At 54.0% G+C, this 26,037-nt stretch overlaps 1 protein-coding gene across 3 annotated transcripts; it reads left to right on the top strand.

Annotated features, from left to right (window-relative positions):
* Positions 1 to 211: 211 nt before the first annotated feature.
* ALOXE3 (arachidonate epidermal lipoxygenase 3) lies at positions 212 to 24,125 on the top strand. Of its 3 annotated transcripts, none has more exons than XM_026005442.2 (16): positions 212 to 467; positions 949 to 1,155; positions 3,461 to 3,665; positions 4,749 to 4,830; positions 5,548 to 5,667; positions 5,933 to 6,058; positions 8,386 to 8,489; positions 8,919 to 9,091; positions 9,877 to 10,020; positions 10,107 to 10,310; positions 10,413 to 10,499; positions 11,051 to 11,220; positions 11,761 to 11,882; positions 16,457 to 16,557; positions 17,150 to 17,320; positions 23,074 to 24,125. In XM_026005442.2, the coding sequence occupies exons 1-16, from the start codon at positions 426 to 428 to the stop codon at positions 23,251 to 23,253; spliced, it is 2,238 nt and encodes a 745-aa protein (XP_025861227.1). In that variant the 5' UTR covers positions 212 to 425; the 3' UTR covers positions 23,254 to 24,125. The 3 variants fall into 3 exon arrangements, with proteins under 3 accessions (XP_025861227.1, XP_025861228.1, XP_072586311.1); XM_026005443.2 differs by having other exon boundaries at positions 271 to 809; XM_072730210.1 differs by having other exon boundaries at positions 315 to 467; positions 3,551 to 3,665.
* Positions 24,126 to 26,037: the final 1,912 nt, after the last annotated feature.

Here is a 26,037-nt window from a genome sequence, read left to right as displayed (position 1 = left end):
TGCGCTCTCCCGGCCTCGCTCCAGCAAGGTCCCCGCCCGAGTCGGACCGCCGGGGCCGGAGCGCGGCGGAGGCCGGGCCGCTGCGGTGCCGGGACTGGCCGCGCGGGGCCGCTGCCGCCTGCGGACCTCCCCGGCGAAGCGGTTCATCCGTCATCCGGCTGACCCAGATCCCCGCCACCCCGGCACCCACCCCCGCCCTGCAAGCCGCGCGGGAGCCTTCAGGAGCCGGGAGCTCCGGGCGCACTTTGGGGCCCTGGCCGGCCCCACCCCAAGGAGGGACCGAGATCGGACGGGCGGCGCGGGGGCCCGGGGGCGGGCGCCGCTTGGGGACGGTGGTGCGCGGTGGGAGCGACGGGAGAGCTGTCTGACTCCTCTGCACGGTGCCCCCAGGGCACTCGCCTGGTCACGCGCCGTTTATCCCAAGGATGGCTCACTTGCAAAGCCTGACTCACGTGGATGACTTGCAAGTAGGGAATGCGGGTGCCCCGTGCCCAGGCCCGGCTGAGAGGGGGAAGGGGTCTTGGGATAAGTTGGTGACGGGGCAGACTGAGGCCCCAGCGTATCGGTGAGCCCCTGACCGAGAGCAGGGCAGGGTCCCACTCATACAGGTGTCACCTGCTCCTCGCCTCGCTCCCAGCCTCTGGTCCCTCCCTCCCCAGTGGGACTGGGCTCCTGATATCCATCTGGGTGAGCCCTGTCCTGCCAGCCAGAGAGACCGGCTGTGCCAGAGGCAAACAAACAACTATTAGGGTGGAGAGAGGGAGCCGGCAGTGAGCCAGGACAGAGACTGGGAGCTTCGAGGGAGAGAGGTGAGTGAGCCCCAGAGCATCCCAGAGAGAGCTGGGCCTTCCCGCGGTGGCCCCACGTCCCTGCCCCAACCCCCCACTCAGCGGATCCGCAGCCACCGCTCAGCCCCGCTTTGCCCTCTCTACGCTCACCTCCTCCCAGGCCCCCTGCTGCTGTGGCCACCGCTTGTTCTGGGGCATCCCTCCCTCCCTCCTCCCCACCATGGCTGTGTACCGCGTGTGTGTGACCACGGGTCCCTACCTGATGGCGGGGACACTGGACAACATCTCTGTCACTCTGGTGGGCACCTGTGGCCAGAGCCCTAAACAGCTGCTGGATCGCCTGGGCAGGGACTTCGCCCCTGGATCTGTAAGTATGGAGGAGAGGGAGGAGGGACCAGCAGGGTCAGGGCCAGCAGGGGACCCTGTCAGAGGGGAGGGTCATTCCCCCAGGCCTTCCTCCCACCTTGCAGAACTCAGGGAGCCCGTCCTGAGCTCCTCACCATCCTATCCTGGTCTCTGGCTTTGCTGGGGTTGTTGACACCTTCTACCCAGGCAGGACTGCCAGGAAGGAGCCCTGGGCAGGGGGGGGTTGCAAGAATTTTGCCTGCTTCCTGGCTCCCCCACCTCGTAACTGAAGGTGGGCTCTGGGCAAGTCGCTTGCTCTCTCTTCTCTGGAGGGGACCTGCTTGCCTCCCTGCCAGGCCCCAGGATCATGTGCTGGGGGCCTGTACAAGGGCTTGGGGGCCAAGGAGGCTGGGCGATCCGGAATCCACTCTGCTCACACAGCATGCCTCCAGGAGCCGGGCTGCTTCTGCCTGGACGGAGGGGAGCCTTTTCCTTCCTTCCTTCCTTTCTTTCTTTTTCTTTTCTTTTCTTTTTTTTTTTTTGTATATTTTCTTTTATTGGAGTTTGATCTGCCAACATATAGCATAACACCCAGTGCTCATCCTATCAAGTGCCCCCCTTCACCCAGTCACCCCAACCCCCCGCCCACCTCCCTTTCCACCATGCCTTGTTCGTTTCCTAGAGTTAGGAGCCTCTCATGTTCTGTCACCCTCTCTGATATTTCCCACTCATTTTCTCTCCTTTCCCCTTTAACCCCTTTCACTATTTTTTGTATTCCCCAAATGGATGAGACCATATAATGTTTGTCCTTCTCCGATTGACTTACTTCACTCAGCATAATACCCTCCAGTTCCATCCACATTGAAGCAAATGGTGGGTATTTGTTGTTTCTAACGGCTGAGGAATATTCCATTGTATACATAGACCACATCTTCTTTATCCATTCATCTTTTGATGGACACAGAGGCTCCTTCCACAGTTTGGCTATTGTGGACATTGCTGCTATAAACATCGGGGTGCAAGTGTCCCGGCGTTTCACTGCATCTGTATCCTTGGGTTAAATCCCCAGCAGTGCAATTGCTGGGTGGTAGGCCAGGTCTATTTTTAACTCTTTGAGGAACCTCCACACAGTTTTCCAGAGTGGCTGCACCAGTTCACATTCCCACCAGCAGTGCAAGAGGATTGAGGGCTACTGCACCCTAGAGCTGCACCCAGGAACAGATGGGCCAGAGGCAGCGGCTGGCCTATGTGGTGGACAGCATCCACGGGGGTCAGGGCGAGGGGCCTCCTGGAGCCCAGGCTGTGGGGACAGGGGTGGGGTTAGGGTTGCTGCACCTTAGAATCCCCAGTAGATGCTTTCTGAGCCAAAGTAAGCCTCTAAAGCTCTGAAATGCAAGGAATTTCTGGGCCGTATATACCCCTCTAGAGACCAGACATGCACTCTCATCCACTCACACTACACACATCCTCTCCAACATTTGTTGTTTCCTGTATTGTTAATGTTCCCCATTCTCACTGGTGTGAGGTGGGATCTCATTGTGGTTTGGATTTGTATTTCCCTGATGGCACGTGATGTGGAGCATTTTCTCATGTGCTTGTTGCCATGTCTGTGTCTTCCTCTGTGAGATTTCTCTTCATGTTTTTTGCCCATTTCATGATTGGATTGTTTGTTTCTTTGCTGTTGAGTTTAATAAGTTCTTTATAGATCTTGGATACTAGCCCTTTATCTGATATGTCATTTGCAAATCTCTTCCCCCATTCTGTAGGTTGTCTTTTAGTTTTGTTGACTGCTTCTTTTGCTGTGCAGAAGCTTTTGATCTTGATGAAGTCCCAATAATTCCTTTTTGCTTTTGTTTCCCTTGCCTTCGTGGATGTATCTTGCAAGAAGTTGCTGTGGCCAAGTTCAAAAAGGGTGTTGCCTGTGTTCTCTGCTAGGATTTTGATGGAATCTTGTCTCACATTTAGATCTTTCATCCATTTTGAGTTTATATTTGTGTATGGTGCTAGAGAGTGGTCTAGTTTCATTCTTCTGCATGTGGATGTCCAATTTTCCCAGCACCATTTATTGAAGAGACTGTCTTTCTTCTAGTGGATAGTCTTTCCTCCTTTATCGAATATTAGTTGACCATAAAGTTGAGGGTCCACTTCTGGATTCTCTATTCTGTTCCATTGGTCGCCTTTTCCTAACTCGCACACGGGCATGCTTGGGTGAGTGGCAGCTCAGGTTTATATGCCAGGACAGGTGGGGGCGTAGATGCTCCTTGCAAGGTGTCAGAAGGTCCCCGCAGGTCCTTGCCTCTCACCTGCTGGCTGTTTGGTCCTCTCAGGTGCAGAAGTACAAGGTGTGCTGCTCCGCGGAGCTGGGCGAGCTCTTGCTGCTGCGTCTACACAAGGAACGCTATGCCTTCTTCCCCAAGGACTCATGGTATTGCAGCTGTGTCCGTGTCACTGCCCCCGATGGCACCTGTTCCCACTTCCCGTGCTATCAGTGGATTGAGGGCTACTGCACCCTAGAGCTGCGCCCAGGAACAGGTGGGCCAGAGGCAGCGGCTGGCCTATGTGGTGGACAGCATCCACGGGGGTCAGGGCGAGGGGCCTCCTGGAGCCCAGGCTGTGGGGACAGGGGTGGGGTTAGGGTAGCTGCACCTTGGAGTCCCCAGTAGATGCTTTCTGAGCCAAAGTAAGCCTCTAAAGCTCTGAAATGCAGGGAATTTCTGGGCCGTATATACCCCTCTAGAGACCAGACATGCACTCTCATCCACTCACACTACACACAGCCACAGATACACACACAGACACAGACACACATGGTTTGCTTTGGGCTGACTCCCTCTGCACTCCGAGTGAATCCTTCTAGCATCCAGAGTGGACTTAACCTGCAGGCAGAGTAACTGGGTGCCAAGAGGTGCAGAAGCCCTGAATATTGAAAGAATTGAGCTGGGAAGGCTCTGCCGACTACTATTGTCTTTCCTGGTGTGGCAGATGTCCCTGTCCCTGTGAGGTGCTGTTAGGATTTCCTCTTGCCGCTGTGTGTGGGGGCTGGGGGCTTTCAAGGACACTGAATCCAGCTCCTTTGGTGTCTGGACTCCCTCGGCTTCTAAGCCCTCTGATCCCCAGAGGCACGACCAGGGCTGGTCTAAGCATTGACATGAGTCTTTGGGATGAGAGGTGATATCTTAGGTCGAGATGAGGTGAGTGATGGTCACTCACCCCCTAGCGAGTTCTTCACAGACCTCGGAATCCCCACCTATCATCATAACATGTCCATCCATCCACCACTTCCCCAAAAATGTTCATTCATCATTTGTCAAGTGCACGTTATGTGCACAGGGCCGGGGTGGCATGCTAGGTGCTGGGAAGACACAAAATGACTGCAATTTCTGCCCCGAAAGAGTCTTGGGAATGAGACAAACATACAAACAATTGGGACAGCTGTTACAACTTTGGGGGTAAGGTTGTCTTGAGTCACTTCTGCTGATGAATACTCTTGAGGGCACGGGGTATCGATGTCACTGAGTAATTGGGTTCAAGAGTTAGGGCGCTCAGGCCAGCTCTGCTGGAGGTGGTGGCGTTTGAAAAGAGACCTGTATGATGAATAATTTTCATTCCCTGCAGCGAAAACGATTTGTCAGGACTCCCTTCCCCTCCTTCTGGATCACAGGACTCGGGAACTCCGGGGCCGACAGGACTGTTACCGGTGAGGATAGCCTAACCTGACTCCTTTTCCCATCTTTATTCTAACTTCAGCCTCAATGAGACTGTTACTAACTTTGACCTCAGATCCAGCCTTGGGGGCCTGGCTCCAATCGGAATCCTCGCGTCAACTTAACTTCCATCTAAGGTTAAATCTAGACCCAGAACACCAGTACTGATAGTTGTCCCTATACCATCCGTGACTCCACACTCTACCCCCACCTCCCTCAATAATGCTCTTGATATCTCCTGGATGTCAGATATGACCCTGGTGTTGGCCAGTCTCAGCCCCAGCCTCACCTCTCACCCCGAAAACCAGCCATGGTCTTAATCTCAACGCAAACCTAACTCAGGTTTAGTCATCCTCAAATGCTACCCTGATCTGAAGCCTGATGCCTTCAGGGAGAAGATTCCAATTCTTTGTCACCTACCCAGAAAGTGGGGGTTTCTGAGAGTTTTAATTTAAAGTCATGTCTTTATTTATTTGGGAGAGAGAGACAGAGACAGTGAGGAGGAGGAGAGGGAGAAGCAGGCTCCCTGATGAGCAGGGAGCCCGAAGCAGGACTGGATCCCAGGACCTTGGGACCATGTGTCACCTGAGCCAAAGGCAGACATTTAACAGACTGAGAACCCCAGGTGTCCCAAAGTCACATCTTTAAAAGCTAAAGTCTATTAGTACCCTGAATTTGACTAGCCACCCCTGACCTTTCTCCCCTGAAAGCTGGAAAGTCTATGCCCCTGGCTTCCCTGGCATTATAGACGTCAGCAGCTTTGAGGAGATGGAGACAGACAAGAAATTTGCCTTGACCAAGATGACACCTCGGGTGGACCAAGGGGACAGGTGAAGGGGGGCCCAGGCTGGGGACCAAGGTTGGGACCATGGGGCCGGGAGGCCAGGAAAGAGGATGGTGCAGGGAAATAAATCCAAGAGGCAAGGGCAGCAGGGGCCGGGTGACCCCGAGGGTCTGGTGGGGAGGTGGCTTCAGGCGGACAGGGTCGGGTGGAGTCTGGAGCCAAGGGAGGGCCCAGGGCAGGAATGAGGGGAGCGGGCTGCAGGTTCCCCTGACCAGTGTCCGTCTTTCTGCCTCCCCCGCCGCCCTCCACAGCAGCGGGAATCGCTACCTGCCTGGCTTCCCCATGAAAATTGACCTCCCATCCCTGCTGCACATGGAGCCCAATATTCGCTACTCGGCAACCAAGACGGCCTCCCTGCTCTTCAACGCCATCCCTGCGTGAGGCCACTGCCCTCCCTGCACTCCTGTCACTGTCCCTTCGCCTCCACCTTGCCATGCATATCCCCCCTCTGTCTCCCTGTCTCCTCCTCTCTGTCACCTGTGTCCCCGTCTGTGCCCCCCATGTCCTCCCCTCTGTCCCCCATGTCCCTCTCTCTGTCCCTATCTCCCCCCTCTGCCCCCATGTCCCATTCTCTGCCTCATTCCCCCTCTCTGTCCTCCATCCCCCATCTCTGTCCCCAGTCTCCCCCATTCTCTATCTCCCCATCACCTCCTCTTTGCTCCTTTGTCATCACTTCTCTCTCTATTCCTTGAATCTATGAAATGAGCTGAGTGCCTTCTCAGTGCAGAGGTTGGTCCTAGGCGCATAGGTGGGTAGGACAGGGAGCAGGACGGGAGCAGGATGGGGGACAGGACGGGGAGGCCTGGCTCTGAAGCCATAAGGAGGTGAAGTCAGACCACATCGCCTTCGCATCCTAGCACCCACACTTTCCAGCTGTGTGACCTTCATCCACAGCCTCTAAGCAGTTCCCTCATTTGTAAATGATGGTAATAGCTGTGCCTACCTCCTTGGTCTAGGGGAGAGTAAGCCAGATGACACCAAGTACCAAACAATCTCTGAGCAGATGTGACTGAGCATTAGGATGTCATCTTCCACCTCGAGGAGCTCCGTGTCCCCAGGGAGACATGTGGCACAGTTAGTTAGGACCCGGTGGGGCCGTGAGCAGACTGAGTCCATAGCTGAGGCTCTGAGTGTGACTTGGTGGAGGGGTACAGTCCACACTCCTGACCAGTGTCAGCAGGGGTGAGCCGGGGCCAGGAGGTGGCTTCCGGGGAGGCGGGTGGGATGGAAACAGGCTTTGGGCCATGGAGAGGACAAGTGAGGAGAAAGTGGGTGGGTCCTGGGCAAAGCCAGGTTGGTTCGGCCGGAGGACAGAGAGGCTCACCTGGCCACCGGTGCAGTAGCTGCATTAGAAGGCCCGGCGGAGTCGAGGGCAAGGGGCTGGATCCTCATCCTCGGGGCTTCTGTGCCGAACTGATTCTTTGGGAGAAGGACTAGTGGGAGGTGCAGAGGTGGGGTGAGCAGGGAGCTGGGGGGTGTCTGGGCTGGAGTGCAAGGCAGTTGCAGGTGGCTCGGGGCTTCAGGGCAAGGACCCGTGCGAGGCCCTGGCAGGGCTGAGGGACCAGGATCGGCTGAGCCGGTCCCCAGATGGACATGTGGGTCTAGGCCAGGGAAGGCCCGAAAGGCCACTAGGACAGCCTGCGAGGGGCTCAGAGAAGGGCCCGTGAGCTGAGGGAGCTGGCATTGGGCAGCCATCAGGGATTCAGAGAGGAGGGCTGGTAGCTGAGCTTCCATGTGGGCAATGGCAGGGTGTTCTGAAGGACAGTTGCACCAAACCCTTGGAAAAGGAAGACATTATCTTTCTTCTCCTTTGTCTCTGCCTTTTTTTTTTTTTTTTTTTAAGATCTTATTTATTTCTTTGAGAGAGATAGCATGAGTGAGGGGTAGGGGTAGAGGGAGAGGGAGAAGCAGACTCCCCAACAAGCAGGGAGACCAACACGGGCCTTGGTCCCAGGACCCTGAAATCATGACCTGAGCTAAAGGCAGATGCCTAACCCACTGAGCCACCCAGGGGCCCCTCCTTGCTCTCTGCTTTAACACCAGTCTCCTGCCCCTTTCTCCTCGACTTTGGGGCCTTACTGGGCAGGTGCTCAACAAATGCTGTGAACTGAGGGGCCGGCAACTCAGTGGACACTCAGGAAGTTGTCCCTGGGCTTGTCAGGTCATGGCACCCCCACCCTTCAGGGCACCTGAGCACACCTGCCCACCACTTGCCACACACCCACCTATTAGATGTTGCATTCCCTTCCATTTGACTTGATGCAGTCAGTGAGTGATTATTATGAACCAGTATGTTAGGGCATCCGGGGCCAGTCCTGGCCCTAAGGGGCCCATAGTATACTGTGTCATCCCAGGTGGTAGGAGTACATGGGATTCACAGTGTAACACAGGGAGTGAAGAGCGTTTTGTGGAAGATACACACCAGGTGGGGCACCAGCCAGCCAGGAGCCAGTGATGGTCGGCAACAAGACAGGAGCTTGGGGAAAAGGCCAAAGCACCCATGAAGGTGACCTGTCTGCCACAAGTGGCACGTATATGTGTGAAGTCCACCCTACGAAGCCTCAGTGGGCCACTAGACTTTTCTCACCCTTGTTAGGTGCCTCTATTCTGGACGGTGACCTTGTCAGGTCCCTGCAGGCCTCTAGGCAGGGGGCACAGTGCCCCTGTAGCTCCAGGCCACACCCTCGCTTCCCCTTGCCCTCAGGTCCCTGGGCATGAAGCTCCGTGGGCTGCTGGACCGCAAGGGCTCCTGGAAGAAGCTGGATGACATCCGGAATATCTTCTGGTGCCACAAGACAGTCACTTCAGGTGTGCAGAGCCAGGCAGATGTCCAGTCTCCTCCTGACCCCATGTTCAGAGCCCTCTGCCCCATTCTGGGAAGGGGACCCTCTCCCAGCCCCCTCAGGGAGACTGCAGGATCCCAGTGGGTGGGGGTCCTGGTTCCATGGGTGGCAACCTCACATATTCCCCTTGGGAGCTCATGTCACCTCCCCTTTCTCTGGGACGGGACAAGAATAGGGGAATGAGGACAGAGAGACACTCTGCTTCCCTGGGAGATGGCCAGGGGTCCTTTAGGGAGTTCTGATCCCGATCAGGGCCCCTTTGGGGCCAGGCTACCCCTACCTCATAGGGTTGCTGTGAGGAAAGCCTAAACCATAGTGAGCAAAGGGCTGGACTCGAGCAGGCTCTAGGGGAGAACTTTCCAGACCGAACAGTGCCCTCTCTTGCCCCCCCTAGAGTATGTTACAGAGCACTGGTGTGAGGACTCCTTCTTTGGGTACCAGTACTTGAATGGCGTCAATCCCGTCATGCTCCACTGCCTCTCCAGCTTGCCCAGCAAGCTGCCTGTCACCAATGACATGGTAGCCCCCTTGCTGGGACCCAACACCTGTCTGCAGACAGAACTAGAGGTAGGTCAGGGGCATTATGGACAAGGGTTGGGTGTGGAGGGTAGGAGTGGGATGGCTGGGGCTGCATCCAGCCTGCAGGCCTCATCCTCTGGGCGGCCCCTTGCACATTTGAATTGGAGCAGGTGGGATGAGAGCGGGGGGTGGGGGGGGGTGGGGGGTGGGGACAGTGAGCATGACTGGGAGCCAGAGGTGAGGCTTGGTGAGTGGTATGAGGGGTCCTGGGATCGAGTCCCATATCCGGCTCCCTGCCAGGCGCCTGCTTCTCCCTCTGCCTGTGTCTCTGACTCTCTGTGTCTCTCATGAATAAATAGGTGAAATCTTGGGGCGGGGTGGGGGGGGAGCTATTTTAGGGCAGTGGAAGGCAGTGCCACTAGATATAAGAGGAACTGTCATGGAGATTAGGAGCTCGGAGGATGTGGGAAAAGATGATGCTCAGTCTCTCTGGGGCAGCCAAGCCCTCAGGTATCCTCCAGAAGGCTGGAGATGTGACAGTCAATTCTCAGTGTGGGGCCATTTTCCTGTTGTTGGATAGACCGACAGGGTCACTGCGTTGAGAGGGCAGGAAGGACCAGGTAAGGGGGGACCGGGAGAGGATGCCAGCTTATCCAGGCGCAAGGTTGTGCAACGCGGGACTCAGCTGGACCTCATTCCGATAGTTCTGCGGAGGGTGGGGTACGGGCCTCGGGCCATGAGTGCGCATTATTGAGGCCCCGGCTAGGGTGCGAGTGGGCGGGGAAACGAGGGGGCGCGCAGCGCGGGTCAGAGGGCCGGTGTGCCTTCCGCAGAGGGGGAACATCTTCCTAGCCGACTATTGGATCCTGGCGGAGGCCCCGGTCCACTGCCTCAACGGACGCCCGCAGTACGTGGCCGCCCCGCTCTGCCTGTTGTGGCTCAACCCGCAGGGGGCGCTGGTGCCCTTGGCCATCCAGGTGAGACCTGGGCGGGATTCCGGAGGCGGGCCCAGCAGGCACACTAGCAGCCTCGAGCCTCACCCCGTTCTTATTCCTGGGCGCAGCTCAGCCAGACCCCCGGGCCCGCCAGCCCCATCTTCCTGCCCACTGACTCCTACTGGGACTGGCTGCTGGCCAAGACGTGGGTGCGCAACTCGGAGTTCCTGGTGCACGAGAACAACACGCACTTTTTGTGCACGCATTTGCTGTGCGAGGCCTTCGCCATGGCCACGCTGCGTCAGTTGCCGCTTTGTCATCCAGTCTACAAGGTCTGTGTGGGATCCCCCTCACCCCAGGCGGGCCCAGAAGGGACGGGCCAGCTCGGCCTGCCGCCCTGACCTTCGGCCCCTGTGCCCTCATCCCGCTCGCAGCTCCTGCTCCCCCACACTCGCTACACGCTGCAGGTGAACACCATCGCGCGGGCCACGCTGCTCAACCCCGAGGGCCTAGTGGACAAGGTGCGGCCCCCGTCTCTGAAGCCCCGCCCCATCGCCGAAGCAGCCCGTCCGAGGCAGCTTTTCCCCGCCCACAAACATCTCCGGCCTCCAATCCCGTTCCACGGTCCCCGCCAGACCCTGCCCACAAGCCCCGCCTCTCCGCGCCGGTCCCCTCCTCGCCCCGCCCATAAGCCCGGGCCCCGCCCCCTCGGGCCCAGCTTCCAAGGTCTCCAGGAGGTGGGCAGGGCAGCCCCCCTCGGTCACAGACCCCCTCGGTCACAGACCCCCTCGGTCACAGACCCCCTCGGTCACAGCCCCCGGCCCGCCCTGCGCCCAGTAAGCTCTCGCGTCTCCCACTCCCACCCCCCACCCCGCATCACTGCTTTCTTTTGGTTACCAAATACCCAAGCATTTCCTCCTATGCACATAGTAGGGCCACCACCCCCGCAGCCCCAGCCGGTCCCCCTGGGGGTTCGGCCCGAGGTCTTGGACTTCTTGATTAAGTGAAAAATCCACTGGGCTGAGTCACTGGCCTTCTCTGGACCCCAAGCCAAGCGGTGTTGTGTTCTCAGGTCACCTCGGTCGGGAGGCAAGGCCTCCTCTACCTCATTAGCACTGCTCTGGCCCACTTCACCTACACGGATTTCTGCCTTCCGGACAGCGTGCGGGCCCGCGGTGTCCAGGCCATCCCCAACTACCATTACCGGGACGACGGCCTGAGGATCTGGGCGGCCATTGAGAGGTGCCGGGTGCGGGCCTGGGCCCCTCCTGCAGCCAGTCTGGCCCAAAGAGGGCACGGGGCAGTGTGGCTCATGTACTCATGGGGCCCTTGGTGCTGGGGGTCACAGGTGCTTCAGGCCCCAGCAGGGAGCACCCCAAGGGTGAGAGTTGGGGTCAGGGTACTTAATGAAATGATAGGTAGCTGCAGGCTGGGGAGAGGCTGGGCTGTGCATGGGCCCCATGGAGGAAGGAATGGACAGAGTGTCCAGAGGAATCAGGGCAGGTGCAATTGTTTGAGCTGGGGCCCTCCAGCTCTCCTCAGGGGTTCCCCACCCCCAGATCCCTGGGTGGGAAGGAGGCCCTGAGCACCCATGACTCAGGGGTGCCCAAACCTGGGCCCTCGGGTTCCATCTGGATCTGGGGGCTCCCACTGGGCCCTGATGGGCTCTCAATGGACACTGGCTGTCTGGCTCTCCCCAGCCTGAGTGGCACTGGATCTTGGATTTCAGGGCAGGCCTGAGCCCAAGGTCACCCCCTCAGCACGAGCATCTCTTTCCTGCAGCTTTGTCTCAGAAATCGTGGGCTACTATTATCCCAGCAATACGTCTGTGCAGCAGGACTCAGAGCTGCAGGCCTGGGTCCGTGAGATTTTTACTCATGCATTTCTACGCCGGGAAAGCTCAGGTACCCCCTCTCTGTCCCCCGACCTTGGGCTCCCAGTGACCCTGTGCTCCCTCCCCTTGGCCTCGCTTGTGACTCAGTTCTTACTTATGGACAAAGGTTTGAAGTCCATCCTATTATTAACCCCACTGACAGATGAGGAACAGGCTTTGCAGATAGTAAGTGGCAGAGGCAGGATCCAGAGCCAGCTCTCATCATCCCCAAAGTCCTTGCTTTCAACCACTGCACTGTGACCCTCTCATTCCTCCTCGACTTTTACTTGAGTCTGTCCATTCACCGCTGCTTGCTGAGCTTTGTGGTTGTGTCCCATCATGCGGTAGGAGCCATGTCCAGCGTCAAATGTTGAGGCTTCTGGAACCTTCTCTCATACTTCCTCATGCTTGTCCCCTCTAGCCACTGACCTCTTTCATTTCATTTGGCCTCATGAGTGACATGGTTCTGATGCCGCCTGATTCTTCCCTATTAACACCTGTCACCTGGCTTTAACTCTTCCCCCTTCTTCTGACACTGCCTGAGAGGCTTTGGCTCCCTCTTCAGCCTGCTTTGCTCAACTTCAGTGCCAGGCAGATGCCTCAGGCCACCCTCCCTTAAAATCTTGCCTTGGCCCCAGGGAGGAGATGTCCTCTGTGCCTCCCACCTCCTCCCAGGCCCCTGTCATGTCTCCACCCCAGCCGTTGTCTTGTCCTGCCTGGGTCTCCATCTCCTCTCTACCCTTTCATAATGGAGTGATCCTTTCTTGGCTTCTCTTCAGTAGCTGATTGCATACTTGCAAATCCCCCTTCCTTCCATTCCCTGAAGAACTTTCCATTTTAGCTGTCTCATCGTCACCTTTGAGAACAGCACACAAAATCTATAATCCATCAGTTGTCTTCTGGCCTTGCTCAGGGTATATACCCTATTGCTTCTCTTTGTAGCCTTCCTCCCTCGTGTCATGGTATTATGTGGGCTCCAGACACTGGAAAAAGTAGACAGGCCTTCTTCATACCTGGGTGCAGTGAAAGACAAGGAAAAGCTCAAAGTGGCCCAAATGTCCACCCTGCAGTTCCCCCAGCCCTGGCCCCCAGGGTGGGAGACTCTCAGGGCCTGGGATGCGGCTTCTCAGCTTACTTAGTGCATAGGTGGCTTCATGGAGGGGCTTCTGGCTGGGGAGACCCAGGGAGGAGGGATGGTCTCTTGTCACCTGCAAATAGAACAAACTACTGCAACCCTACCTATAATAGGTTCTGAGGCTTCCCCCCGCCTTAAACAACAAATTTTAAACACATAGAAAAGTAGAGAGTATAATGTAATGAACCCACCCAGATCCACCCAGATTCAACAAGCGCTAATTTGATCAATCTGTTGCTTTTCTTTATTGCTGAAGTCTTTTAAATTACACATATTTCATATTTTATTACTGCTCGGTATGCAACTAAAAAAAAAAGTTTTTTCTACACAACCACGATACTGTCATCACGCTCGACAAAATTGACATTAATCTCCAATGTGGCGTATATTCAAATTTCCCACTTTCCCCACATTTCCCTAATTGATCCTGTGGATTCCAGAGCCAATCAAGGACCACACGAGTCTCTTTAAATTTCAGATGGCCCCTCCCCCTCTTTAAATCACATGATGTCTGCCATCAAAAACCCAGGACTAGTTGTTCTGCAGTGTCCCACCTTCCGTGAATTTATCTAATGGTTTCCTGTCAACTGGAAGGGATATGTAAAGGTTAAATGTTTTTGGCAAGAATATTTCTCAAGTGATGCTGTGTTCTCCATGATGCATAACAGTTGGAGGCACATAGTATCAGGTCTTCTTATTATTGGTGATGCCAAGAGTGATTTCTGGGTTTTTATTATTTTATTTTATTTTATTTTATTTTATTTTATTTTATTTATTTTATTTTATTTTATTTTATTTATTTTATTTTATTTTATTTTATTTTATTTTATTTTATTATCTGAGAAAGAGCATAAGCAGTGGGGAGAGGGATAAGCAGTCTCCCCACTGAGTAGGGAGCCCAACATGGGACTCAATCCCAGGACCCCAAGATCATGACCTGAGCTTCAGGCAGATGCTTCATTGTCTGAGCACCCCCAGGCGCCTTTCCTTTGGAACTTTAAAAGATGACCCATCCCTGCTTTGCAAACCCAGTGCTAATCCTGGGCTGGCCAGATCCTGACTGCACCTCCCCCATGGCAGTTTTTTTTTTTTTTTTCTAGTTGGGGCTGTTTCCTACTTAAGACCTGGAGTAGGGGGGTGTCTAGTTACTGTTGGCTGACTCTCCTATCTTACCTTATTCAACCTGTCTCTGACTCAGTACATCAGAGCCTTCTTCAGGTTGACAGACATCTCTGTGCAGGCTTATCGCAGATTCCTATTTTATGGCAAGGCACACTCATTAATTAACTTCAGTCAGTGTGCCTTTTGCTTCCACATTTCAAGGGGAGCGAATAAGGAAGAGGAGCTACGGAACAATCCCCACAGGTAGTCCAACCTCCTTGCCTTTTAATCTCAGCCCTCCAGGTTAGAATATCTACCGCAAAGGGAACATTCAGGAAGTTCACACAGGCTCCCTGGCAGACGCCCAGTCCTTCCTCCAGCCCTCTCGGCCTGCTCTACTGAACTTGAAGCCGTCTTTGGCTCATGTACCCCTCTGTCTTCCCGTTTCCCTAAATCCAGTTGGGTGGCCAATTCCTATTGTCCCCCTTGTGTCCCACTGTCACCACCCAGTCCTGGTCCTCATACTCCTGCACAGTGGCAGCTGCTTCTCTATAGGCCTCACCATCCCCAGCCTCTTGCTGCCCACCCTCCAGGTCTGTGGGGGCCCCTGCCCTGGCAGTCCTCTGAAGTTCTGCCCAGAAACTGTGTGGCTGGTCGCACTGCTGTGACCTCGCCTCCAGTGAGTTACCCTCCCTGCTCCCTCTCCTTGCTGTTGCCTCAATCTGCCTTCTTCCCTTCTTAGGATTCACACCAGTCAACCAATAATTACTGGGCTCTTAATATTACGTATTTTTCTGGGTGCTGGGGCTCAGTAGTGAATATGACAGACAAAAGTCCCGGCCTTCAATGGAGCTTCACATTCTCAGTGGGGAGATTCAGATAATCAACAAACAATTGTATTAGGTGGTTGGTTATAGAGCACTCAGGAAAAGGAATTGGCATGTTGAGGTAGGGGGGTTATTTCAGGTAGGTGGTCGGTCTGGGGGGGCCTCTCAGGGGAGGTGATGTTTGGAGGAGAGACCAGAAGGAAGTGAGAGAGCTTGTTCTGTGGATCAGTGGTTTTAGCAAGGAGGTGACATGACCAGATTTATGCTCCTAAAGGATCAGTCACTCTGGCCGTCGTGTGAAGAACGGGCTATTGGGGGCAAGGGTGGAAGCAATTGGATCCCTGCAAGAGTTACACATTGGAGACTGGGTGGCTGGTGGTGGAGCCCGGAGGTGGTGAGATGAGATTGGCTTCTGGAAGTATTTGCCGATATGCATGGTACGAGATAAAAAGAGGAAAGAGCACACAGATTGTGGCCTGAGCAACTGGATAGAGATGGGGATGGGAGTGTTGTGTTTTAAAGGCAGGCATCAGGCTCTGCAGATTTGCAGATGTGACATCTGGGAGACCTTATTGACACCCAACTTGGAGTGTCAGGTGGCAGCCATTGATTTCCTGCCAGAATTCAGGGGCCTGCAGGAGCCGGAGGTGTGATTTTGGGAGTCGTTGGCCAGCAGGAGGCGGTTAGAGCCATTGATTTGGACGAGGGGAGTGATCGACAGAGGAGAGGACCCAGGGCTGAGCCTGAAAATGCCTTCCTCTGTCATCTTTTTCCCAAAGCTCACCGACTCTTCAGCTGAGGGGGAGCCCTGTCTCTTCCTGCTGGGGAGTCTCCCCTAAGCACCTCAGCCCCAGTGCCCGACTCTGACCCAAGCCTGGCCTTGGGGACCCCTTCTGCTTCCATCACTGGGACCTTAGGAGAAACATACTCTGATCACCCACCTCTCTCACTAAAGCCCAGCTGTGGGTGTTCCACTACTGGGTACTTGGACAAATCTTGGTGAACGGGGTAAAGTTAAATCATTAGGTGCTGGGTTGCCTGAGTAGCTCAGTCTTTTGGGTGTCTGGCTCTTGGTTTTGGCTCAGATCATGATCTCGGGATCCTTGGGATCAGGAAGTCTGCTTGAAATTCTCTCTCTCCCTTTGCCTCCTACCCCTATTTTCATTCTCATTCTCTCAAATAAATCTTTAAAATAAATTAAGTGCTATCGGGGGCTGCAGATAAAAGTGCCTTGGCAGTCAGGGAGAAGAGCCAGCTTGACTGTCAGCTTGAATTTGGCTCCTCCCTTGCGAGTTCTGGCTGGACATTTTCTGGTTGGATCCCAGCAGCTGGCTCCTATCCTGACCCCATTCAGAGAGCACAGACCTTGATGATGACCGTCCCTAACCTCAGCCCAGCCCTCATCTTAGTCAAAAGACAGTGGTGGCCAAATGCTCAGCCCTGTCATCCCCAATCTCCCTTTGCGGTAAGCCCCAGCCCCGCACTGCCCCTAGGAATCCAGTCCCCTCCCTCCACACCCTTTCTCCTTCCTCCCACATCCAGGCTTCCCACACCGGCTGTGCACTCCAGGAGAACTGGTGAAGTTCCTCACTGCAATCATCTTCAACTGCTCCGCCCAGCACGCCGCTGTCAACAGTGGGCAGGTGAGGCCGCTGGGGGTAGGAGGGCAGGCCTGGGGGCTAGGCAAGGTTGGGCTCAGCATGGGACAGGAGGCCAGTGTTGGGGTTGAGAGCATGGGTGGGTCAGGGTTGGGATGGGTTTAGGATTGGGGCTGAGGTTGGGTGGTGACTGGGTGGAGTGAAGGAGTGAAGGGCTGGCTGGTATTGGATGAGAACTGGGGTGGAGCGGGGTTCAGGGTGGTAATGGTGACTCCAGCTGGTGTTGTGCAGGGAGTAGAACCTGGACCTGTCACGGTGGGGACGAGGTTAAGGGGGAGTATCAGGTGGCTCTGGGTGGTGTGCTAACCCTTTGCTACGACCCTTGTTGGACTCTGCTCCTTCGTTGGTGATTTGCAACCCCCCAGTCCTGGAACACAGGGTGGGGAGTGACAAGGGGTGAGTCTCCTACCCCACATCTGGAACTTCCTACCCTATACCTCTCTGACTCTTCCCTTTCCACCATCCTCTCCTTTTCCAACTGCCAGACCTGGGACAATAGGTGCAGGATGGGGGATGATGAGGGAACTGGTTCTCCCACCTCTGGCCAGCTGACTTAACTGGGGTGGGGTCTCTACAGCATGACTTTGGGGCCTGGATGCCCAACACCCCGTCATCCATGAGGCAGCCTCCACCCCAGACCAAGGGGACTGCCACCCTGAAGAGTTACCTAGACACCCTCCCAGAAGTGAATGTCACTTGTAACAACCTTCTCCTCTTCTGGTTGGTCAGCCAGGAGCCCAAAGACCAGGTGGGTACAGGATGTGGGATGGGGTGGGGGTGACGGTTTACAGGGCCTAGGCAGTGACAATGGCAGTAGCTGTTCTAGAGAGGGCTTGGGGACTGAGTGCTGCCATTTATGCCCACTGCTGAACTAGTCTTGGGTTCCTCGGTTTTTTTAGGAAACTGTAGTTGATCCCCAAAGGCATACATTGAAGCAAATACCAGCTTAGTGGCTGGGGCACAATGTCTATTGAATTCACCAGTTTACCAATCCATCCATCCATCCATCCATCCATCCATCCATCCACCTGTCCATCTATCCATCCACCCATCTGTCCGTCCATCCATTCATCCATTCACCCACTCACCCACCCATCTATCCATCCATTATCCATCAACCATTCATCTGTTAACTGCTCATCCATTCATCTAGACATTCAACATACATTATTTTGGATTCCTTCTACATGTCAACATGGCACTGGGCACCAGGCATATAAAGCAGAATGAGACCTTCCTGACTTCAGGAATCCTATGGTTTGGTTGAGGAGGCATACAGGAAGATGAAAAAGGTACCACAGTGCTGTAGGAATCATTTAGGTATGAACACATACGTCTTGAGCACTTGCAATGTGTCAGACATTGGTGGGCAGATACGAACCCTCTCCTCATGAGCTTAGTCTCATAACAGAGGTGAGAATGGGGACTTGTGGAACCTGAATGAGTCTGGGCAAACCTGGGAAGGCTTCTTGGAGCAAGTGACATCAAAGCTGAAACCTGTAGGACAAGTAGGAACTTGGCAGGCAGAGGGAGGGCAGGGTTAGTTTCTAGGCAGAGGAAGGACATAACCAAGTGCAACAAAGTGAAGGTGAGTTGGTGTGTTGGTAGGATTGCAAATGGTTCAGTGTGGGCACAGTGTTTATTCAGAGGAGGATGGGGAGCCATTGACGAGCTTTAAGCCCCAGGGTGACGCGGCCAAATCTGTGTTTAAGCAAGGGCACCTCTGTGGATGGTTGGGAGGGGCAGTTCTAGGGAGGAACAGATGAGACAAGGAGGCTGTCAGGTCAGCTTGGCGAGGGGAGCGGCCCCTTGATCCCCAATTACCAATGTTTCTGTTCACACATGGGGTCATCGGTCCTGCCTCTGCCCTCCTGGTCTTATTCACAAGCTCTCTGATGTCACAGGAATGTCCTTATGTCTCATACTTGACTCTGTTCCATGCAGATGTGTGTTATCTTCCTAACAAGTTTTAATTACAATCTCATAGACTAGGAATGCCAGGAACTTGTCCCTGGATCCTGCTCCTTCCTGGTCCCATTTCCCAAGGGCTTGGAGACATTCATTGTTGTCATTATAGGGGAAAGCACGCTGGTTTTTTTGGTCTATTCTATGACTGTTCCCAGTACTCTCACTCAATACTTCTGGCCACTGAATGTGTGGGGGACGAGCTGGGTATTGGATAATTTAACTCTACTTGCAGATAGTGTCAGATCCCACGGGTTCAGACTCAGACCCACAAGACTACCCCCCTGACTCCCAATGCCAACCACAAGCCCAAGTTGTCACCTGTGCTTCTGATCCACCAGCTAAAAATCAGAGGTTTCTAAGACCCCCCCCTGCCCAGCCCCCATCAGTTTTGGTCATTTGCTATAATGGCTCACAGAACTCAGGAAAACCAGTTTACTTATTAAATTACTGGTTTACTTTAGTATTTTTTTTAACTTTTATTTATTTATGATAGTCACACAGAGAGGGAGAGGCAGAGACATAGGCAGAAGGAGAAGCAGGCTCCGTGCACCGGGAGCCCGACATGGGATTCGGTCCTGGGTCTCCAGGATCACGCCCTGGGCCAAAGGCAGGCGCTAAACCGCTGTGCCACCCAGGGATCCCTACTTTAGTATTTTTTTAAGAGAGAGAGAGAGCACAAGCAAGGGGAGCAGCAGGCAGAGGGAAAGGGAGAAACAGACTCCCTGCTGAGGAGGGAGCCCAATGCGGGGCTGTATCCCAGGACCCAGGGTCATGACCAGAGCTGAAGACAGATGTCTAACCGACTGAGCCACCCAGATGCCCCAGATTACTGCTTTATTATAAAACGACATAACTCAGGAACAGCCAGAGATGTGCTGGGCAGGGTGTGTGGGAGGGGATGCCGGGCTCCCATGCAGTCTCTGGGTGCACCACCCTCCCAACACCTCCACCTGTTCACCAGCCTGGAAGCCCTCCAAACTGCTAGGGTTTTTCTGTCTCACTACCTAGGTGTGATTGATCGAATCATTGGCCATGGGGGATGAAGTCAACCTCCAGCTCCTCTCTCCTCCCTGGAGGTTGGGGGCAGGAATTGAAAGTTCCAACCCTCTAACCACGTAGCTGGCTCTCCTGGCCACCGCCCCCATCCTTATGGCTTTCCAGAACACCCTATTAACATAAACTCAGGTGTGGTTGAGAGGGCCTTATTATGATAACAAGAAGCCTTTAACACTAACACTTACAGAATTATAAGGGTTTTAGGAGCTCTGTGCCAGGAATGGGAGGAAGCCCAAATGTATATTCCTTACTGTAAAGCACAATATCACAGTAGCAAGGGATGATAGGCAAGAGGTGAGAGTGAAGGGCTCCCACCTAGAAGCCAGTGAGGGGTCTCATTAAGTCAGGTATCTTGGGCGCCTGGGTGGCTCAATCAGTTGAGCATCCACCTTTGGCTCAGGTCATGATCTCGGGGTCCTGGGATCAAGCCCCACATCAGACTCCCTGCCCAGTGGAGAGACTGCTTCTCCTTCTCCCTCTGCCCTTCCCCACCCTGCTCATGCTTGCTCTCAATCTCTCTCTCAAATAAATAAAATTATATAAAAAAATAAATCAGATACCTCATGTATGCTATTTTAAGACACAAAGTAAGTAAGAAGCTTACTTATTTAAAATGCTTAATACAAAAAAATGCTTAATATAGTGCCTGGCATACAACTGTTCAATAAATGGTATTTGCATTTTTTTAAAGAATTTTTTTAAATTAATCTCTACCCCCAACGAGGAGATCAAGACCCTGAGACTCACAACCCTGAGATCAAGAGTCATGTGCTTCACGGATGGAGTGGGTCAGGTGCCCCAAATAGTAGTTGTATTTTAAAGGGAAGAAAACTAAACAAATTGGTTCAGAGACGCTAAGTAGGTTGCCCAAGGTTACAGAGCTAGGACATAGGCTTTGAACCCAGCCTGTCATGTTTCTGTGTTCTGCTTTTTGGAAAGCTACACTATAGTTTTAGGAATTAGATGTCAATCTGGTAAATAAGACACACAACTGATTCTTTGAAAAGACCAGTAAAATGAAGAAACCAGAGACAATCCCAATCAAGAGAAATGAGAGGTGCAACATTAGGTAGGAGTGGAAAGACAAACAGCCAATAATTGAGAAGGTAGAAGAAATTACAAGAAAATGCTACTTGTAGTTTTGCACAAACAGCTTTGGAAATCTAGGTGAAAGAGGTGATTTTCTGGGAAAACAATAAAGAAAACTTTGATGCCAGAAGACATGAAAACCACACATAAATAGAAAAGGGTGTGAAAGATCTGATCCCTCTCCTTGCAAAGGGATATTCTATGATTCTATTAAACCTTCAAGGACCAAGTGATTCCTAAGTCACTCAAATGGCTGGGAAGTTTAGAAAAGAAGTGGAAGCTCCCCAGATCTTTTTACTGGGAGCCTTGGTACCAGCACCTGGCAGAGGAGTACTCTTAAGTAGAGAAGTGGGTCTCCCGTAGAAGGTTCCAGTCCCAGATCCACATTTCCCACCTGTGTGACCCTGGATATGCAATTAGGCCTCTCCAGGGCCTGTTTCTTTATCTGTTAAAGTGGGAATGATAAGAGCAGCTGTCTCACAGGATTGTTGCCCTGTCGTGATAGTCCGCGTAAAGTGCTTGCAACACGTTAGCTGTAATTAAGAAAATGAAGTGACAAACTTGTTTCACTTAGCTATAACAATCTTAAAAATATATCATTAGCCAACGAAGGCTAGTGCTACCTAATAAGACAATAATCCGACATGTGAGGTCTAGTTTATTCTAGGAATGAGAGGAATGAGAGGTCAGCTCAATCTGATGAAATCTAACAGCGTAATTTCTTACATCAATAAAGAAACACACCATGTAATCATCTCAATATGTGAAGGAAGTGTGTGGTAAGTGTGAACAGTCATTTCTAATGAAAACTCTGTGTAAAATGAAGCTCCCATACCAAGGTGTTTTTTTTTCTTTTCTTTAAGAGAGCGAGCGCAAGCAGGGGCGGGGTGGAGGGAGAGGGAGAAGCAGATTCCTCGCTGAGCAGGCAGCCTGACATGGGACTTGATCCCAGGACCCGGGGTTGGAGGCCTGAGCTGAAGGCAGAGGCTTAACCCATGGAGCCACCCAGGTGCCCCCCTCTACTGAATTTTGATTAAAAGTATATTTCAGGGGTTGCCTGGGTGGCTCAGTGGTTGAGTGCCTGCGTTCAGCTCAGGTCGTGACCCCAGGGTCTCGGGATTGAGTCCTGCATCGGGCTCCCCATAGGGAGCCTGCTTTTCCCTCTGCCTCTCTCTGGGTCTCTCATGAATAAATAAATAAAATCTTTTCAAAAAAAGTATATTTCAGGAAACACTGTCTTTCTGGTGAAGCAGCAGAGGCCTCGCAAACAGCAAAGTACTGTGTGCCCGGACTGCCCTGACGTAGCACTGTTCTGGAGGGCTCTGCCTGGGCAGGAAAACAAGATCAGGCGTGTTTATAAAAAGACTGATTGATTTTAGAGATGGGGGAGGGGCAGAGGAAAACAATCTTCAGGGATCCGCAGGGATCACGGAGCGCACCTCCTTGAGGCCCCATCTCAGAACCTGGAGATCGTGGCCTGAGCTGAAGCCAAGAGCCAAATGCTTTAACCGACCGAGCCACCCAGGTGCCCCGAGACCAAGAATTTTTAAGCATCAGGGTTCTTGGCAACGGTTACATTGGTTACATCGTATGAAGGGTACAGAGGATGGGAGGTGCGCGTGTTGGGGAGGAGGCTGGACTGCGGAGGTGAGCTGGTTGAGCGGGCTGATCATGGAGAGGGGCCCAGGGCGGCGGAGGGGGGGGGTGCGTGGAGGGCCCTGTACTGCCACGGGATGGCATCCGCTACAAGCTCACTGCGATCCTGGCCGTGGTTGTGCAAGTGGTTTGCTGTGCTGTAGGGCGAGCTGGTGCGGGGCTGTGGTGCTGGGCGCATTGGCAAGATGCCTTCAGACCCGATTGTCTTGGGGGGTTGAATTCTGTGCAACGGTGGGGTAGCAGGTGTCTCCTTGGTCGTATTTGCTGGAACGTATTTATGTTGATTTCATAATGTGTCGTGTTGATTTGTGTGACAGAAGTGCTTGCTTGTGTGCTTTGAGTTCACAGAGCAGTGGGCCAGGCCCTGGAGGGGCCTTTACAGGTGTTCTGGTCCCCAGTTTCATTCAGGCCCAGGTGCGGAAATGGTCTCCGACCTGAGGAACAGGCCCAGGGCTACCAGCAGAGGGAGCACTAACCTTGGGCTCTGGGCACCCGGTCCCATTCCTGCCCAACGCACTCCCTGGGTGTCAGGTGTTGGGTGTTGGGGTGTCAAGGTGTCGGTGGGGCTGCTCCGGGCAGGTAGCCTGGAGTGGGGGAATGCGGGTTTGGAGGGCTTGCGTTTGCGGTAGCTGTGGCTGCATCATGCCCTTGGAGCTACCTTGACTAGTGTTGGCAAATTTGCTCCTTCATTATCCTTCATCCCATCCTGAATGTCACCCCGATTTCTCCCAGAGGCCTCTGGGCACCTACCCAGATGAACACTTCACAGAGGAGGCCCCTCGGCGGAGCATCACCGCCTTCCAGATCCGCTTGGCCCAGATTTCCAGGGAGATCCAGGAGCGGAACAAGGGCCTGGAGCTGCCCTATGCCTACCTGGACCCTCCCCTCATCGAGAACAGCGTCTCCATTTGACCCCCTCCTCTTACGGCCCTGGAAGAAAGGCTCCAACATGAGGACTTGCAGAGGGCCAGCTTGTCAGGGTCCTCCAGGCCTCCCATCCTTGGTCCCAGTCAACCCAAGCCTTCTCTGCACTTGGGGACCTTTCTTCCCAGGATGGCTCCAGCCTCACATGGGCGGCCCCTGAGCCGTGAGGGACCAGTACAGCAGTGTCCGGGCTGAGAAGCCGCTGCCTCCCATCAAATGCACAACAGGCCCTTGGAGAGGAAGGAACCCCATCACCCCATCACTTCCCTCTACTTTGAAAACCTACCTCCTGGGGTGCCTGGGTGGCTCAGTGGTTGAGCATCTGCCTTCCACTCAGGGCGTGACCCCAGGGTCCTGGGATTGAGCCCTACATCAGGCTCCCCATAGGGAGCCTGCTTCTCCCTCTGACTGTCTCTGCCTCTCTCTGTGTGTCTCTCATGAATAAATAAATAAAATATTAAAAAAGAAAAGAAAACCTACCTCCTCCCATTTGGGAACCCCACAGGGACTCTTGAGCTCTCCCCTCTAGTTCTCCCCTTTCCCCAAACTCTTCCTCTTACCTGGTCACCTCGTTTTTGCTTTCCTCCAAACCTAGGACTGACCAGTCTAACTCCCCTTTCTGGGAGAGTCTGGGAAATGGGCAAAAACAGACGTCTGCCCTGGGTCTGTCCGGTGGTCCCCTTTGACGTCAGCGTCTTTAAGGGGAGGGTTAGGATCAGAGAGCAGTTTACCTGGACTTATAGCCATAGTCCTCAGGGCCAGGCTCCTTGGCCTTCCCAGCCCTCACCCTGTCCCCTCCCTCCTGTTTTCCTGTCCTTGAGCTCAATGAATTTAATAAAATCAAACACATTTGGCTCCCATTTCATTCTTTCTGTTTTGATGTATGTATGTGTATCTGTCTGGGAGGCCAGGGGATGGGAGAAGGAGGGAGTAGTCCCTGGGTCATCTGCTCAGCCCCCCACCTAGCCAGGCCCTACCGTCCTGCCCTTACCTCTCAGAGCGTGTCACCTATCCAGAGGTGAAGGAATATCCAGATTCAAGGGGCGGATAGGAAAAAAGTAGGTACTTTGCAAAGCTTGAGAATCCAGCTGCTCCTTCTAGTCTGCCCCTGGGATCTGGTTCCTCTTCTGGACGCAGGGAAAGCTCTGTCTCTGGCTCCCTCGTGGATGGGGGGAGTCATGATGTGCTCTGGCCAGCCGCTCTGAGCAGAAGGGATGCGGTCATCTCCAGGCTGGGGCACTTAGCCGCCAGCAAGAGCCCCTCCAGAGTTCCCATCTCTCTGCCTCTGCTGTTCTAGAAGCCCACGCGGAGACGGCACAGCCATCCGCTCCTGTCTCGGATGAACCAGGATGGAGCAGGACTGGATGCAGAGCTGAGCGAGAAATATGCCTTCACTGGGTCTCCCACCTCTGAGATTTGGGGGTGACTCATCATTGCAGGATTACTGACACAGATGGTGATCTGGGGAGTCTGATGTTCTCACTTCCAGCCCCCAAAGCCCTTAATAGACCTCAGCTTAGCCCTCCGTATCCGTATCCAATGATCCCTCCTCTGTTCCTCCTTTCCCTTGACCTCAGATCCAGCCCCTTTACCTACTCTACCTGTGGAGTCAGATTCTATGCCTGAGGAACCCTGGGATAGAGGGTTCAGCCTCTCTCTGGCTAGAGTCACTGTGTCTTCAGCCAGTGACATGTAACTAATCCTCCATCCCTATAGCGCTGGTGGCAGGGGACTTAATCACATGACTTTACTACCCCCTAACTGATGACCCATCCAGAGAATCCCCTGGGTGAGGGTTTTGCTAGACTGCGGAGTCTCCCAGCCCTGCTCCAGACCCCACCTGGCGGGGCCTCGGGAGTGGGGTCCTCTAGCTGCCATGGCCTTGGCCACCAGGGTTGGGGATGACAGGAGTGCCAAAGCCCTTCTCCCTCTGCCACAGGTGAGAGGGGACAAGTGCTGGGGGCAGGAAAGGACAGTCTTGGGCCGTCGTTGGAGGTGGGGTTTTCACTTCCTGCACCTGTGACCCTCAGGGAAGAGCATCCCCGAGCCACGGTGCACGAGGAGGTGCACCTGGGAACATCTCACTGGTAGGTTCCAATCCGAGAATTTTGCCAAATCTCCAGATTCTGTTCACCTTCAAACAAGATCAAAGGACTAAGAACTGGCCAGAGGCACCCCTTTGGGGCTGGGACCCTGGCAGAGGCTGGATGGTCGGTTGGGCCCCTTACGCCTGGGCTCTGGCTTAGCGCAGCATGACAGGCTATGCTACGGTGGTGGCAAGACGCACGCACTCACGCAGCCTGTCCCTCCAGGAAGCCAGATACTCCTTGGTGTCCACCGGAGTTAGCATTCGAGGCATGCCCAAGCTAAAAATGCCCCCAAGCTGGAGAGGGAGGGATGGGGGTGGATAATTAGAATCTGGTTTCCCAGAAAGCCAGCTTGGAAGAAGATTTACTGGGGAGACACACCCAGCCATGCATGGGATTCTGCACCCGCTCTGGGGACAGAATGGAGGGTAGGGGGGGCTCGAGCCCTGTCAGATAGGGGCCTTCCTTCAGCCCCACTCTGGACCCCTGTACATTGTTTGGTCTGGAAAGCAACTGGTATAGTAGGGAGCACACCAGCCTCTTTCCCCAGCTGGCTCTGAGCCAGCGCCTCAGCCTCAGTGGCCCCAAAGTGTCATATAAAGGGGAAGGCCAAGAAGACCTGGAAAGTCCCTTTGAGCATTGGCATTCTAGGATCTGCCTGCCTCACGGCTCCTGTGTCCCTGGA

The sequence above is a fragment of the Vulpes vulpes genome, chromosome 12, assembly GCF_048418805.1.
Source record: "Vulpes vulpes isolate BD-2025 chromosome 12, VulVul3, whole genome shotgun sequence".
NCBI lineage: Eukaryota > Metazoa > Chordata > Mammalia > Carnivora > Canidae > Vulpes > Vulpes vulpes.
This window is presented reverse-complemented; position numbering and strand designations above follow the sequence as displayed.